This window comes from Trachemys scripta, chromosome 11 (genome assembly GCF_013100865.1).
Source record: "Trachemys scripta elegans isolate TJP31775 chromosome 11, CAS_Tse_1.0, whole genome shotgun sequence".
In the NCBI taxonomy this organism is placed as follows: domain Eukaryota; kingdom Metazoa; phylum Chordata; order Testudines; family Emydidae; genus Trachemys; species Trachemys scripta.
In genome coordinates, this window is record NC_048308.1 from 37,573,104 (window position 1) to 37,589,670 (window position 16,567).

At 39.7% G+C, this 16,567-nt stretch overlaps 1 protein-coding gene across 1 annotated transcript; it reads left to right on the plus strand.

The window, feature by feature from the left end:
* Positions 1-690: 690 nt before the first annotated feature.
* LOC117884887 (cytochrome b reductase 1) lies at positions 691-14,712 on the plus strand. The gene is made up of 4 exons (XM_034785817.1): positions 691-962; positions 9,779-9,987; positions 12,851-13,005; positions 13,214-14,712. The coding sequence occupies exons 1-4, from the start codon at positions 776-778 to the stop codon at positions 13,515-13,517; spliced, it is 855 nt and encodes a 284-aa protein (XP_034641708.1). The 5' UTR covers positions 691-775; the 3' UTR covers positions 13,518-14,712.
* The last annotated feature ends 1,855 nt before the right edge of the window (positions 14,713-16,567 follow it).

Genomic DNA, 16,567 nt, shown 5'->3' on the forward strand with positions numbered 1-16,567 from the left:
GTCTTTGTATATGTCTGTCCATTTTTCTCTGTAGTGTTCTGAGTCTATTTTGTGATTTTGGTTGCCTACGTTTGTCTTTGTAGTCTGTCTCTGAATCCTTGTAGTCTGCCTCAGTATATGCATCTGCCACTCCAGCAGACTACCTCACTACAGCGAAACGTATAAAACTAAGGCTGATTGTTACCAAATATAAAATCAGTGGCTATGAATCAGAAGTGGAAACAGGGAGTGAGAAAACACCCAAATCCAGAGGAGGACAGTGGAATCTATCTGAAAGAGGAGCGACTGAGACAGAAAAACACTTTGTTCGCCACTGTTCAAAATGTGAGGGATTGAGAGAAAAATGTTTCCTCAAAATCTTAAACATGATGAGACTTTTCATCAAAAAGGAAGGCAGAAAAGCTGGGGGAAGGAGAGAGCCAGTGATGGCAACCTACCAGCCCAGACACGGACTCAAATGAAAGAGGGATAATAACCCATTCCCCTAGGTGGGGCAAACGGTAACTAACTCTTGTCAGTCACCAGAGGAGCACATCTTGGACAAGACGTGTTTGCCTTGCCACGCTAATGACTTGCTGAACTGCTGAGAGCCACACATCCAGTCGGGGAGGGAAGGGGTGTGTGCCTCTCTCGGGGAGGGGATGCGTGGGTGCCTCCCTCGGCACTGGCAGCGACTCTGCCCCCTTCCCACTTCCTCTCCCCCTGGCGCTCCGGCCCAGCTGCGCGGCCCGACGGGGGATTAGCTGCGCCGCGGAGTGCGTGCGGGGCTCGGAACATGGAGGGCTACTGGCTCTTTCTCGTGCTGCTGGTCTCGGCGCTGCTGCTCGGCTTCCTCGCCGTGCTCTTCGCCCTCGTCTGGGTCTTTCATTACCGGGAGGGGCTCAGCTGGGACGGGGGCTCGGCGGAGTTCAACTGGCACCCGGTCCTCATCATCACCGGCTTCATCTTCATCCAGGGGATTGGTGCGTGAGGGGCGCCTGCACAACAGGACGCGGGGAGCGCCGGGAGGGCTCGGGGGGATCCGGGAGAGGAAGCGTAAGGGGCTGGGAGCAGGAGGGACAGGGAGTGCCTGGGGCTGTGGGGAGCCTGGGGCTGGTGGGACTGTGCGGACCGGCTGGGACAGGCCAGCGAATAGACTCGTGTTGACATTGTTATTGTTGACAAATAGAGTCAACTAGAGAGTCGCGTTCTCTCTAGTGAGCGCCCAGCCCCTCCAGAGAGGGGACAACGGGTCTTTCGTAATTCGCTCGAGTTGCTGGGTGTGTTTTGCTCTGGGGCCACTTATCTACCCTGGCCTGGCATTTCTTTGCGCTGTGAGTAACGCTGCGTTTGCAGCAGGCAGGCATTGTGCAGCATTTATGCAAGTTGTGGAATTAAATGTCAGGGCTGACGCGTTACTCTGCTCCTCTTCCTCATGCTGTGTTTGGGTCTCTGAAGCCCCGTGAACAAGCAAATCAGAAAAGAGAAGGGAGGTTCTGCACCACTGAAACCATGCCCAGGGAGGTGCTGCCTTAGCCAGAGCAAACTGCAATATCATAAATGCCATTTAGAAAGCAATCAGTAAGCCTGGCTTTAGTGTAAATCGCCCCATCAGGCTTCCACTTCTTGTTTTATTTAATTTTAACGCGGCACCCTAACTATTGTGAAATGGCCAGGACGGAGAGGGAGCTGTTTTCAATAACTCTATTTTTGGTTGCGTAGTCTTCAAACTTTCAAGCGCTTCCTGTTAAACATCTGTATCGAAATTAGTCCCTGGCATCTTTGTTCTAAATGCAAAGGTTGTTCAGAATAGGCTAATAGTTACTTTCCATTTTGGACTGTGACTTAAATTTTATTACTTCGAATGTTTGCTAGCTCCCCAGAAACAACGAATGAAGACATAATATGGTGCACAATTGTATCTTTATGGAATATGGGGGAGAAGAGGAAAACTTTCAATTCTCTTATTAGGCTTTAAACACTAGAGAAAAAAGTAGGAAAGCTCTGGATGAGTGGAATAACAGTGACATTATTCTATTATGTCTATGATTTGGTCCAAATTAAGAATAAAAAGTGCAAAAATAAAGGTATTAGACTGCATCAGAAAATGTTAAGTGTTGGGTGGAAATGAAAGGGATAGAATGATAGAGGAAATGGACATAGAAGAATAATAGACGAGGTTCCAAGAATCTGCTCCCACTGCAATCTGGCAAAATTCTTGTTGGCTTCAATAGGAGCAGAATCAAGTCCTACATTAACAATGTCCAGGTGCAGTGCAGGGGAGATAAAAGTAAAATACCAGATTATTTTACCACTTTTTTCTTTTTGTTCAGCATTTAAACTTTTTTGGGGGCGGGCAGGGAATCATTTCTAGTCCTTTTGTTTGCAAAAAACTTCAGTATAAATGTAAATCAGGGTCTTCCCCCCCCCACTTTTTGCAGTAGTGGTTAATTTAGAAGGTTAGTTTCGACTACTTTAAATACCAAAGTTTTTGTTTGGTTCACTACTGAATGATGTTCCAGATTCATCCAGTAAGCTCACTAGTCCAGAACATCTCGATATTTCATAGGAAATGGCTGCAAGCACATTCCTGCAGCGGTAAAGTCAGGCTGCATCTACACTAGGGGGCTATCTATGTCAGCTATGCCCCTAGTGTAGATACAACCTACACAGATGGAAGAAGTTTTTCTTTCAGAGTGGCAACACCACCTACCCAAACCACTTTATCTACATTGATGGAAGCACTCTACAGTGGGGGTTGTTAGCCCTGACCAACACAGCTAGGCTGATGTAACTTTTCAATCTAGACAAAGCCTCAGATTTAAAATCAAAACATAAGGGTGTGGGTGGCCTTTTAGTTTTGGTTGGGACAGAGAGTTGTGGTTTTAAAAATAAAATCTGAAACTCATTCCTTCAGTAGGGAAGTAGTCCCAGTTTGGTAGCTTAAAGTACAAATATTTCTTTTTTGTCCATTTCTAATAGGTTCAGTAGATCACATGAAGTGCAGTTTTAGGATCTGATTACACTTCTAATGGTAAAACTCCTATTGAATTCAGTAGGAGATGGATCAGACCTATGACAGGGTGAATAGACCATCACGGGTGAGGAAGAGGCCAGAGAGGCCCTTGTGGTAGAACTAGTCCCACCCTTCTGGCCCTGTCAATCATACACATTATGGAGGAAGGCCAAAAGGGAGGAAACTGCAGTCAGCACGGGGGAAAGAGCAGGATTTCCCTAGGCCAGTGGCTCTCAACTTTTCCAGACTACTGCACCCCTTTCAGGAGTCTGATTTGTCTGGGTACCCCCAGGTTTCACCTCACTTAAAAACTATTTGCTTACAAAATCAGACATAAAAATACAGAAGTGTCACAGCACACTATTGCCGAAAAATTGCTCTCTCATTTTACCATATAATTATAAAATAAGTCAATTGTAATATAAATATTGTACTTACATTTCAGTGTATAGTACTTAGAGCAGTATAAACAAGTCACTGCATGAAATTTTAGTTTGTACTGACTTCGCTAGTGCTTTTTCTGTAGCCTGTTGTAAAACTAGGCAAATAACTAGATGAGTTGATGTATCCCCTAGAAGACCTCTGGGTACCCCTGAGAGTACGTGTACCCATGGTTGAGAATCACTGCCCTAGGCACCAGGCTGCAGGAGTGACTCCTGATACTGCAGAGTGAACTCCTAGGTAGGAGACCTCAACCACTGAAGAGCTTACAGCAGACTCAAGGGCAAGACAGACAGGTCGAGTTGCCATGGAGACCTAGCTAGAGCTATTTCTCCAAACCCATTACCTTGGGACTGGATTGTTGACAGCACTGTAGATTCACTAGCACCCCCCTCCCCCCAATCTCTTTTTCTGGGACCTCACGGGGAAAGTATCCCTGAAGGCATGGGGATTTGTGACTTCCATTTTGATCTCCCAACCAGAGAGACTTAAAGAGGCCCACAAAGGGCAGACCACCACCTGCAAATAGTATGGAAGTGGGTCTGGTGTTGTGACCACCCGGTGTAGATAACTGGGCTTGGTCAGGTTCCCCCACCCCCTGAGGGAGGAACCACCAAGGACTCTGTTACAAGGCCCTTAATCAGTCTGCATCAAACTAACAACTTTTATTTACAAGCAGGGGAATTTATTTTTGCAGAAAGTAGACAAGTCTCTCTCTACAGACCTTTCCCCCACCACCCCGAGATTTGGTATGCCCTTCCGCTGTGACCAAAGGTTTTATTTAAAGAAATATTTGCACAGGGGATTTTTTAAAAAGTAAATAAAAGGTCATCACAGCTCAAAAGAAATAAGTGTAAAAAGAAGTCATTGGTAAAAGAATTATGTGTAATATTAAACTCTGAGTACAGTTATATTGTCAAATAACAGGAAAAGCAAATGTGGAGAATGAAAAGAAGATTGTGCAAGAAGTTGGGATTAATACAAGATTAAGAACATAAACAGCAAGATTATGGACCTGATCTAAAATTCACTGAAGTCAATTGAAAGACTGTCATTGACTTCAAAGGGATTTGGAATTGGATCAGGCCTTAAAATAGGGCACCCTTTTGTTCACATACTGTGAAAAGAAGTAAAATTTCAAAGTAATTAATATTGTATTAGAATGGAATCTCAAATTAAATGTAACTGTGGGATATGAATGGGTAACCAGATCATCACAAGCTGAGAATAGAATGAGCACATGCGGTTATTTAAGGGTGAGAAGGAAACAGAGGGGATGGAAAGTTATGGAAAAGCAGAAGTGTGAGGTATGAAAAAGAAGCATGGACAGTGGTTGAGAAGTAGACTTGTAAAATGACTGAGAAAATCTAAATTCAGTGCAGGAAAAAGGGAGAAAGCTGGTTGTTTTGCTCTTTTTGTAAGTGACGCAAGACTAAGCATAACTGGAGAACAGACATACTAAATGAGCTGTGAAAGAAAAAGGTGCATGGGCCCCTACACAGAGGTAAAAAATCTTTATTGCACGACACCAGCTCTACCACCAAGATGAGTTTTGACACTACAACGTGTACGGGATGAGCAGTTTCAGAAATTAGCACACATATTTAATGTAGCTAAATTAAATATTAATGAAATTATTAATTTTCTTAATGAATAAAATAAGTTAATAGCAGTTTTTAGAAATATTTGTCACTGTTTCAGTATCTTTTTGATGGAGGATTGTGCAGGATTGGAGAATGCCTCAAAGCGGTATCCCCTCGCTTTTTTATGTCCGCCTTGAACTGCCCCCTAGTTACTACAGTGATGGACATGGTGCCAGTATATGATTATTTTTATAATAATTTAGGTTCCTCCACTTCATGGGAGTGGAAGGGATGGTGAGCTCTTAATCATCTGAGTTTTAAGGGCAACATTTTCACTGGAATTCTTCAGTTTCACAAAACTTTGAATACATCTGTGTTGCACCTGCAAAATTCCCATTTGTCTCTGTAAAATGGAAGCAAATAATTACCCATTCAAGTGCAGTTATGGAGGCCATAACAACTGGGCCTCAAACATAGTCTAGCAACTCCTATGGCACTCCCACGAAGAGACACAAATAAGCAACTATAGTGGAACCCAAACTTTTTCTCGAAGTTGCCTTTACAAGAAGAAATACTACAGTAAATTAGGATCGTGCCAAAATGGGTGACCAAGGAACCTTAGCATATCTGAATAGTTGCTAAACTCTTGGACACATAAATATCCATTCCCACAATTTATCCAAAACCCAGTGGAATTTTTGTCCTTATAATTCAATTCTGAAAGTTTAATAAAAAGATGATAGAAAATGCATTACATCTTTCACAATCTATTTGTGCCAACCAAGTTTCTAACTTTCTTATTTATGAAGGAATCTCAGGAAGATCTAGAAAGGTATGCAAGCCAGTGTTCATCAATGGGGACGATGGAATAAATCTTCCCAGTTTATTTAGAGTGTCAGCTCTGTGAAGTATTATAAGTCCTATCTTAAGTTGGGCCTCTATAAACTTTAATGACAGGTTTCAGAGTAGCAGCCGTGTTAGTCTGTATCCGCAAAAAGAAGAACAGGAGTACTTGTGGCACCTTAGAGACTAACAAATTTATTAGAGTCTCTAAGGTGCCACAAGTACTCCTGTTCTTTTTATAAACTTTAAGAGTTTAATGGTAAATGAAATTATTTTTATTAATTGAAAAAGCATCTTATGCTTAGGTTAGCATTTAGTAGGAAAGTTATGAACTATTTTACCACCAGAGAATTGAGGAACTGAAGAGCATTCCAAAATATTTTAAGAAGGGCTGAAAATGAGGGGATGTGATGGATGTGGGATTGTTGATAAAGCTATTAGTTATTTTTATCAAGAGATAATTCTTGCTGAGTGTGTACCTCATGCTGGAACTCAAAGCAGAGGTTGCACCAGTCTGATCTTGTACAGCCAGGGACATTCAGATAGGATTTTCCATATGATGAAAATGGCTTAAAAAATGCCCACTAGAACTCAGTTACTTTATCCAGAATACCTGGATATACTTAATTGGCCCTGAAGCAACAAAGGTGGTCTTTGATACAGAAAAAAGGGAAACCTACCCTATAAAATTTAAGATTATGTGGAAAGAAAGTGCTGTCTCTTGAGGCCAGAGCAACACCTGATGCCACACGCTCCTTGCTTCCCTTGAAATACCTGGGTCATCAATGATGCCAACCTTGACCCACTGTTGCTGCCAGAGAGAAGCTGCACGCTTTAAGTTACGAGCTATGATCACCTAGTTCCAGTCAACAACTACCACATGACTAGAGCTGGGCAAAATTCTTTTGGTGAATAGAAAATATGACCCCAAAATGCATTTTTCAGGGCACCAAAACTATTTGTGAATTCAGGTAAAATTTGGTGACTAGTTTCAGCCAATATAAAATGGATTTTTTTTTCTGAAAAAGTCAAACAGTTGGTTTTGATCATTTTGAAATAAAACGTTTGGACTTTAAATTTCAAAATGTAATTATAGTTATTGGGGTTGAAAAGTGAAAAACATCGGGAACCAAACAATAAAAACATTGTGAATCGAAAAACACCCCAAAAACTAAATGAAGTCTCCCCTCCACCAACAAGTTGTTTTGTTTTGATTTTTTTTTTTCATTGTTTTGGGTGTTTTTTATCTGAAACAATTATTTTTTTTGTTTTGGTTTGGTTTTTCATTTTGTCAAGAAACCGAAAAAATCCAGTTTGGTTTGAAACTAACCAATTTTTTTCTGGTTTGGCCCCCAAACCAAAAAATCAATTATTCCCTCAGCTCTACATGTGAATTAAAGATCATAAGAAATGTAAACTTTTTCAGCTGTTTATCATTTAGTTCATGGGGATACCTCAAAGCTCCTGTCCTCTGAATGTGTGAATAAATATTGTGTTTATAAGTAACAACAACTTTAATAGTCTCCTATCCTAAATAAAATCCAACTATCCTTAAATTAGCCAATAACTCTCCAGAGTTAAGGAGTAATATTCTGGAACTGCCTTAAAACTTTGTAACTCTTAGTCATTTTTAATTTGAAATAAAAAAATTTCAAATGTAATGGGAAATGTATATTTCTCAACTTTTTAAATATTATTTATTAGTTTGTAAAATATAAAGTTCCAAATTCTGCCCTCAGATACTCATTAATAATAGAAATTCCATTTGTGTATCAGAGGGCAAAATTATGCCCACATTATTTTCAGAAAACTTTGGGAATAATTACATGAAAATCTTCAAGAAGTTGTTTATGATTATGCTACTTAGCTTCAGGGCCACCCAGGGGGGGAGGGGCGGGGCAAGTGGGGCAATTTGCCCCGGGCCCCGTAGGGGCCCCCATGAGAATATAGTATTCTATAATATTGCAACTTTTTTTTATGGAAGGGGCCCCCAAAATTGCTTTGCCCCAGGCCCCCTGAATCCTCTGGATGGCCCTGCTTAGCTTCATTCATAGTAGGACATGGCAAGGCATTTTCCTTCTTGTTAGACAGTAATCATGAGACTGACATGCTGAACTGTAGCAGTCTTTGCTATGTCATGTGGTTTGACTCCTGCCAAGCTATCTTGAAAATGAGGCTGACATCTTTTTTGAGTTTGAATATTGCATGCTTTTACTTGTATCCCATTCTTGAACAAAACCCCATAAAATATCTAAATGCTGTATGCACAGTTATATTAACAGGATTTTTTCATTCCTGTTATGTTTCCCATAGGATGTAGAAATTTACATTGATCTAAGACCTGCTCATATTCAAGGACATTCCATTTGTGAACAGAATTCTCTTTGTGAATTGTGTAGTGAAATTCTGTAATTTCTGGCATGCACTGTACCCAAATAAAAATCCAAATGCATAAATAGGGCCTTAAAAGCAATTTGCCATTCATTATTATTCATCCAAACAAACACAATATATATTTCCTTTCAGGATTCCTATCACATATAATTTAATTAATAATGCTAAGATTATAGCGCAGTAGTGAACTGAAAGCATGAGTGTCGTTTCTTTTGCTAAGTAGTGATTTTATCCTTATATTACCGGGGAAAAGTAAAGAAATACACTCCCCCCCCCCCCATGGTGTACATAATAATGCCTTCATGCTTCCTCAGAGTGGGAACATTTCATATAGCTAGGAATACTCTCATTCTTTTGTTTTCAGCATAGTTAACTTATATTCTCAGCTTGATCCTAACACATCTGAATACCAGTCTGCAGCCAGAAAAATTAAATGAGGATTTTATCAATTAGCTCATTGTTAAGAAACCGTTGCTTTGTTTATTGTGAAGGGACTGTCCCCTCCAACCATTAAATGATTTTTGGATTTTTTTACATTAAAGTGATAAATTTCTGCCTCTCTTCATTCAATTGCTTTTCTTCCCTTCATTGATATTTCCTTGGAAGGGAGGGACCCGTGTTTATAATCTGGCTTTTTTCTTATTGGTGAGCAGTTAAGATAATGCTATTTCATCTGCAATCCAGAGTCAGATGCAGCCTCTCCTTTCTGTAAATAATATTGTTTAAGGGTCGACAGCTGTGTAAAAGGGGTCAGTGTCAAAAAAGACATGACTTGTGTACATATAGTGGATTCTGAATTAGTAATAAATGCACAGCGATTCATTCCACAAATTTTCTCAGGAAGGGGCATGTGGTAACTAAAAATCAGTAACTGATAGGACAGCAATACTTTCAGACTTAGACAAAATGTACAATTTGCTAGCATTCTTTTGCAATATGCATATACTAAAAACTATATTGATACAAGATTAAGTTTTGCTGAACCCCTTAGGTTTTAAGGGCCAGATTTTGATTCCCTCACTCTCACTGAGTAGCATCTTACTCCATACATAGTCTCATTGGGGCAACGGAGCCACTTGTGGAGTAAGGCCCTATTTAAAGTGAGTAAAAGCATCTGAATAAATTTTTCCAGTATATGATCCCATGAATAAATGAATTAGGCCCCAATCCTGCAATTTTATCAATAAAAGTGGACCCATGTGCCCCATAGAATCCCACACAGATCAGGCTTCAGGAGCGGGGCCTAACATTTGTTTGCTGTTAGTTTTTAACCTGCTTAATCAAAACTTCTACGAAAAAGTTAGAAGAAAGTTTCTCCCTAGAGGTTATACTGTGGCCTGAATTGCGTGTTGGGAACTAATGAGATTACATTTAACACTGAAGTGGGAGGAAAAAAATCTGACTCCTCTAAAGTTTTTCCTGTTCTGTAGTTTACATTGGAATGATTTGAATTATGCATGATTATCAAAATCCTTATAGAAAAGAGATTTACTATTAAATCTTGCTTTTATTCCCTCCTCAGCCATTATTGTGTACAGATTGCCCTGGACCTGGAAATGCAGCAAACTCCTGATTAAATTCATCCATGCTGGGTTAAATACCATAGCAATGATTCTTGCAATTGTTTCTCTGGTAGCTGTTTTTGATTTCCACAATGCCAAGAACATTCCCAACATGTACAGTCTGCACAGCTGGATTGGACTGACTGCTGTTATATTTTATACTCTGCAGGTCAGAATTTAACTACAGTATTTATAAATAAGATATAAAACTGAAGAATGTGTTCTATAATTAATTAAAGGACAGTAGAACCTCACTAATTTACATTAACTACTGGGAGACCTATTTTGATTTACTGAATTTTGCAAATGTGCAAATAAACACACAAACAATTAAAAAATGTCAAGGATACTGTATCACAAAATGTAATTTGTTCATTTTACTTTGATGTACAAATAGTAGTATCACCACGATAGCATGGGCAACGGCGGAAGTGGCGAGGGCTAGTCGTCCTAAGTATGTACTCAAGGGGTTCAAGTGGGTTTGTACTCAAGGAAGCTAGCCTGCGCTATCATGGCTGCACTACTATTTTTAGTGTATTAGCTCAGATTAGAGCTAGCACGAGTATGCGTACACGACCTGGGAATCACATCCCTTGCTTGTTGTGTAGACGTACCCTACAAGTTTAATATGAGTCATTTTCTCTACCTTCAGTTTAGTGATTTTGCATTTTGAGCTGAAGCCCGTACAATAAAAAGAGGCCTTGGTTACCTAGTGGTCAAGAGGAAACACAGAAAATGGCCACTCCTGAGCTTTGTCCCTCACTCCCCAGGCTGGCAAGAGCAGGGAATCCCGTCGAGTCAGTGTGTTGATACTGCAAAGGGGGAGCATTTTGCATCGCTGTTCAGCATACTGTCTATTGCTGACTAAAGGAGCAACAATTACTGGCTTATGAGGGGCCTATTGAAATATAAAAAGTATTACTCTCATTAATGGACATTCCACCATTGCCCACTGTTCGACATTTCTGTAGCGAAGCAGTAGTGCCTAAAGAAAAAAGTTTTAATGTGATAAAATACATTTTTACAAATTAATAGTCTGAATAATTATATTTCAGTAGAATTCCTGAGACTATGCTCATATACAGTACTGTAGCTAGAAGATACTCAGTTCCTATGGATATGGTACTGTAACCTGCCTTATCTGGACAAAATGTATTTGAATACAGTGAAGTGAAAGGTAATCTATCTAGGAATAGCAAAGAATGCAGGCCATCCCTAGAGAATGGGGGATCTATCCTGGAAAACAGGGACTCTGAAAAGGACTTAGGGGTCTTAATGGGTAAGTAACTCAACATGACCTCCCACTGCTGGTGCAAAAAAGGCTAATGCGATCCTTATATATAGAAACAGGGGAATAGTGAGTAGGGAGGTGATTTTACCTTTGTATACTCTGTTGGTGAGACTGATACTGGAATACTGCATCCAATTCTGGTGACTGCATTTTAAAAAAGATGTTGAAAAACTGGAGAAGGTGCAGAGAAAAGCCATAAAAAATATTTGAGGGCTAGAAAAAATGCATTAAAATGAGAGATTAAAGAGCTCAACGTATTTAGTTTATCAGAAAAGCAAACTGAGAGGTGACTTCACAGGGAGAAAATAAGAGGGCTCTTTAATCTAGGGCAGTGGTTCCCCAACTTGTTCCACCGCTTGTGCAGGGAAAGCCCCTGGCGGGCCGGGCCGGTTTGTTTACCTGCCGCGTCCGCAGGTTTGGCTGATCGCGGCTCCCAGTGGCCGCGATTCGCTGCTCTAGGCCAATGGGAGCTGCTGGAAGCGGCGAGGGCCGAGAGACGTACTGGCTGCCGCTTCCCGCAGCTCCCATTGGCCTGGAGCAGCGAACCGCGGCCACTGGGAGCCGCGATCAGCCGAACCTGCGGACGCGGCAGGTAAACAAACCGGCCCGGCCCGCCAGGGGCTTTCCCTGCACAAGCGGTGGAACAAGTTGGGGAACCACTGATCTAGGGGTATGTCTATACTACCTGCCGGATCGGCGGGCAGCGATCGATCCAGCGGGGGTTGATTTATCGCATCTAGTCTAGATGCGATAAATCAACCCCAGAGCGCTCTCCCGTCGACTCCTGTACTCCACCGCCGTGAGAGGCGCAGGCTGAGTCAACGGGGGAGCAGCAGCAGTCAACTCACCGCAGTGAGTAGATCTAAGCACGTCGACTTCAGCTACGTTATTCATGTAGCTGAAGTTGCGTAACTTAAATCGATTCCTTCCCCTCCCCCCCAGTGTAGACCAGGGCTAGCAGAGAAAGGCATAACAAGAGCCGATGGCTGGAAGATAAAGCAGGACAAATTTAAATTAGAAATAAGATGCACATTTTTAACAGTGAGTGGGATTAACCACTGAACAAACTACAGAGCGAAATGGTGGATTTGCCATCTCTTGATGTCTTCAAATCAAGACTTGATGCCTTTCTGGAAGATATGCTTTAGTCAAACTTAAGTTACTTGGCTCAATACAGGGGCATCCAGGTGAAATTCTATGGCCTGTTTTATACAGATCAGACTAGTTGATTAAGTGGTCACTTCTGGCCTTAACTGATGAATGAATCTGTGAAGTTGTGGGAGGGGGGAGAAAGCAAAATTAAAGAGAAAAAATCAAAATAATTTTCACTCCATACAGTATTATTGCCATAGTTTATTGAAAATAAAAGCTTTACTGTCGGAAGACAGGATACTGGGCTAGATGGATCTTTGGTCTGACCCAGTATGACCATTCTTATGTAATTTAAAATGGTGTGTTTCACTATGCAGTTTGGTTACTTTTTACCATTTCCACTTAGTTTGGACAGTGGTAAAAGACTGGTTTATTTATAATCCATTTCATGGACTGTTTCTTAGGTATAGCACAATATTGTCTTTGGATTTTATACTATAGGGCAACATACTTAAAAATATATTCCTAGTCCAATTAGGTTCAGACCTTAGCCACTTTAAAAATTAACCTTTTATTGTGGTTTCAATTTTCATTTAAAAGTGCAGATTTCTTTCACAGTTTTAATGCTGAATCTGTATTCTGTGTTTAGCTTGTCTTAGGTTTTGCTGTCTTTCTGCTGCCCTTTGCTCCAGTTTCTCTTCGAGCATCTCTCATGCCAATACATATTTATTCTGGCCTCCTCATCTTTGCAACAGTGATTGCAACAGCTCTCATGGGATTCACAGAGAAACTTATTTTTGCTCTGTAAGTACTATATTTCATAATTTTACTCTTCCACTTGTTTGCTCATTAAATTCAACCACTGAAAACTATCATCAAGTTTGCATACAACAATGTATTCTAGTATTGATCCATTGTTTATTTTCAATAACATGAATAGTCGTCTTTTTTTAGGCAACTTTAAGATGATTGTCCTTAAACCAGTTCTTTTTATTTATTTTTTCCCTCAAAGGAAAACTCCTGCATATAGCACATCTCCGCCAGAGGCGATTTTTGTCAACACTCTCGGTCTTCTGATTGTAACCTTTGGTGCTCTTATTTTGTGGATGGCAACAAGACCCCACTGGAAGCGCCCACCAGAACAGAATTCTAAAATTCAGCAACCAAATGGAGGGACACCTGAAGGTACAGAAGAGGAATCCACTATGACAGACTGCAGCAATACAGATAAATCTGATGTGGAGTTCAATAGTGAAGCAGCAGCCAGAAAACGAAACCTCAAACTCGATGAGGTAGGCCAACGGTCTACCATGTAAAGGGAGTACACAAAATTGATGTAGTCTTACATTATAAAAAAAGCTATTCCTATCCAGCTATTGATTACATTTGGCATTTAAACAGGGAATTTCTATCAGGCTTGCTTAATGCAGTTCAATTTTTCTGCACAACTAGTATGAGCTGAAAAGGTCTCTAAAATTCAACAAGACCCACATTTGTCATGACATTCCTTATTGTACCTCTGTTTAAAAGAACTGAGGACTGGAATGAAAAAACATGTTGAGATTTGTGCCTTTTAAAAAAAAATGTATGTTTGGAATAAGGACGGAGTTTAAAAAAGCATCTAATGGGAAAATAATTTCTACATCACATCTTAATGTATCGGTTGTTTCTATGCAGTTTACTAGTTTCTTTAGCCAGTTATTATGACTGGGACGAAATGCTGCCCTGAGTTATGCTGTGAATGGGCACGAATGAGAGTTGTATATGCACAGCAGAGTGCAGAATTTATCCATTAGCACATGCCTATGCTGTTTTATAATATTGTTCCACTTTCTTAGGGGCCTGATTCTCAAGCTTATGAGCATTCTCAATTCCCACTGAAGTCCATGAGAACTGAGGTCACTCAGAATTTTCAGAATCACACTATAAACATTTTGGGCCAAAAATTTTGAAATTAGGAAAGAAATTAAACAGAATTTTTGTTGAAATTTTCACTAAAATGTCATGGTGTTTTTGACCAGCTTTTTCCATTTTTTTTTTTTAATGAGAGTTCATCCACATTTTGAATTGGTTTTAAACCAGCTCTAGTACATGTATAGATTTATAGCCAGTATTCACCCTTGGATACACGTGATTGCTACTGAAATCCATGGGAGCTACAAGTAAACATCTAACGACAGCATTTGACCTGTCTTGAAACGTATGCAGTTTTTGCATTCACATCATTAATAGAATTACAAAAACTATGTATTGGGTCATCGAATCCTTTCCCTTTGCCTCTGGAACAGTATTGTCCTTTATGGTTGTATCTTATAAGCTAATATTTTGAAGTCCTTTTTTTCCCCCGTTTTAATCTGGAAGAGTAAAATGAGGAAAGCAGTATCTAATGGTTTAAGCACGAGTAGAAATCAGGACATATGGTCTATGTCTACACTTCAGTTAGAAACCAGTGGTTAGTCTGTGCCAGCTGACTTGGGACTATGGGGTTTGGGGTAAGCGGCTGTTTAATTGCGGTGTAGACAGCTGGCGGCAGGTTTTTAATTACAGTGTAGACATACACATGGATTCTGTTTCCATCTCTGCCACTGGCTCACTCCAATCTTATAACCTCTTTCTTACTTTCTTCATTTGTAAATTGAAGATTTATGTAATGCTTAACTTAGGCAATTAATTTAACATTTGTAAAAGTGCTTTGCACTTCTATAGCTCCTTTTGACAATCAGTATTAATGCATTACTTTTATCTAAAATCTCTCTCAGATATAATAAATAGACATTGCTTTTACTTACTTACATAATTCTAGAAGAATGGAAAACTACTCTAATAGAAAAATAATTATAGTGGATGGCTTTATGTGATTTCAAGTGTCCAAAGTGATTAGCCTTTCTCTTGCAATCTGCTTGTATGGGTTGCCAAATTTACTTTTGTAATACTAGTGTCTAGACCTAAAATCATTTTGACAAGTGGCATAACTACTTCATGTTTACCACTATTCATGTTGCAAAGAGCTCTGGACTAGAGCTTTGGGCACTACACCACTTTCTATTTCTTCTGAAGACTATTTTCATTTTGATTTATTTATCAGCTTCTCACATATATTTAAACACATTAGGATCCCACAAATATTTTAATCTTTCTAGCTCAAAGTGATGCATTGACATACATAGTTTTGATTACTTATTGTTATTTTAGGTCTCCTTTGAGATAATAAAGTACCTTGGGTCACGAGCTTGGGTTTGTAATAACATTGAATCAGTTGAGTACAATACAAGAAAAGCTAGTATATTAATTCTTAGGAAAATTTCTCTACAGTTCTGTTTTGGTAAAAAAAAGGTTATAACCTAGGTTTCTGTATCACTTACATATATGTCTGACAGAGCTGTGTGCTTGATCTTAATATAATTGCTTAGAAAAAGATTTCTACACACATTGTTTAAAAAAACATATTATTGACATCTGCCTTTAGGAGATCAAAAACTTCTACACATTTTAATGTAGAATTCAGATATGAGAATGGAAAATACTTTCTTCCCATTGCCAGATCAGACCTCCAGTCCCACTCTTTGTAAAAGAGAGGACTGCTGCTTCCGCTTTTTAAAGTGTACACTAGGTGTGTCTATATTTCCCAAGACAATCTGGATTCACTAAGAATCCCTCTGTAGTCTGAGTCTAAAATCAAGAAGGCACTCTGCATTTATGGTAATGTTTGTTAAGATGAGAGGAAAAGTGAGGAAAATTAGAGCACTTGTCAAAGTTCACTGTGACCAATTTATATGTCCTTGAAGTTACTGCATCCTACTATGGCTGTACAAGTTACACATTAGAAAGGAAGGGTCACCGTAATTTATACAATGTGATAAATTGCACCGTGTTTTTTCCTGTGATTTTTTCATAATCTGATCAATCTACAGTGTTTTTTGAAAGATTGACTCAGTGAGCACCTGATACCTGAATAAGGCCCTTAACAAAACAAAACAACACAACAAAGATGCTTTAGTGTTTATAAAAGGTGCCATCTTAACAACTCTGGAAACTGGATTCCTCTGTTTATCTATAGAACAGGTACAGCACAGGAAACAGTAGTTTAAATGTCTACAAACTTGCCAACTATTGTGTCTCAACCACCTGTGGAGATATGAAATACATTTTTAATATCCATTTAATCCTTCATGCGCTGCTGAGACTGCTAATAAATGTGGGTGTTTTGTGTGCAATATGGACACCTGTCCAGGAATTGGCCTGGAATAGATTAATTTCACATGGGACATAGTACAGTAACTATTTAATCACTTAACTTGGGCTATGGTGGAACCAGAAACTTATAGGTGAAAAGTTCTGCATTCTGCTAACAGTATAACTTGAGTTA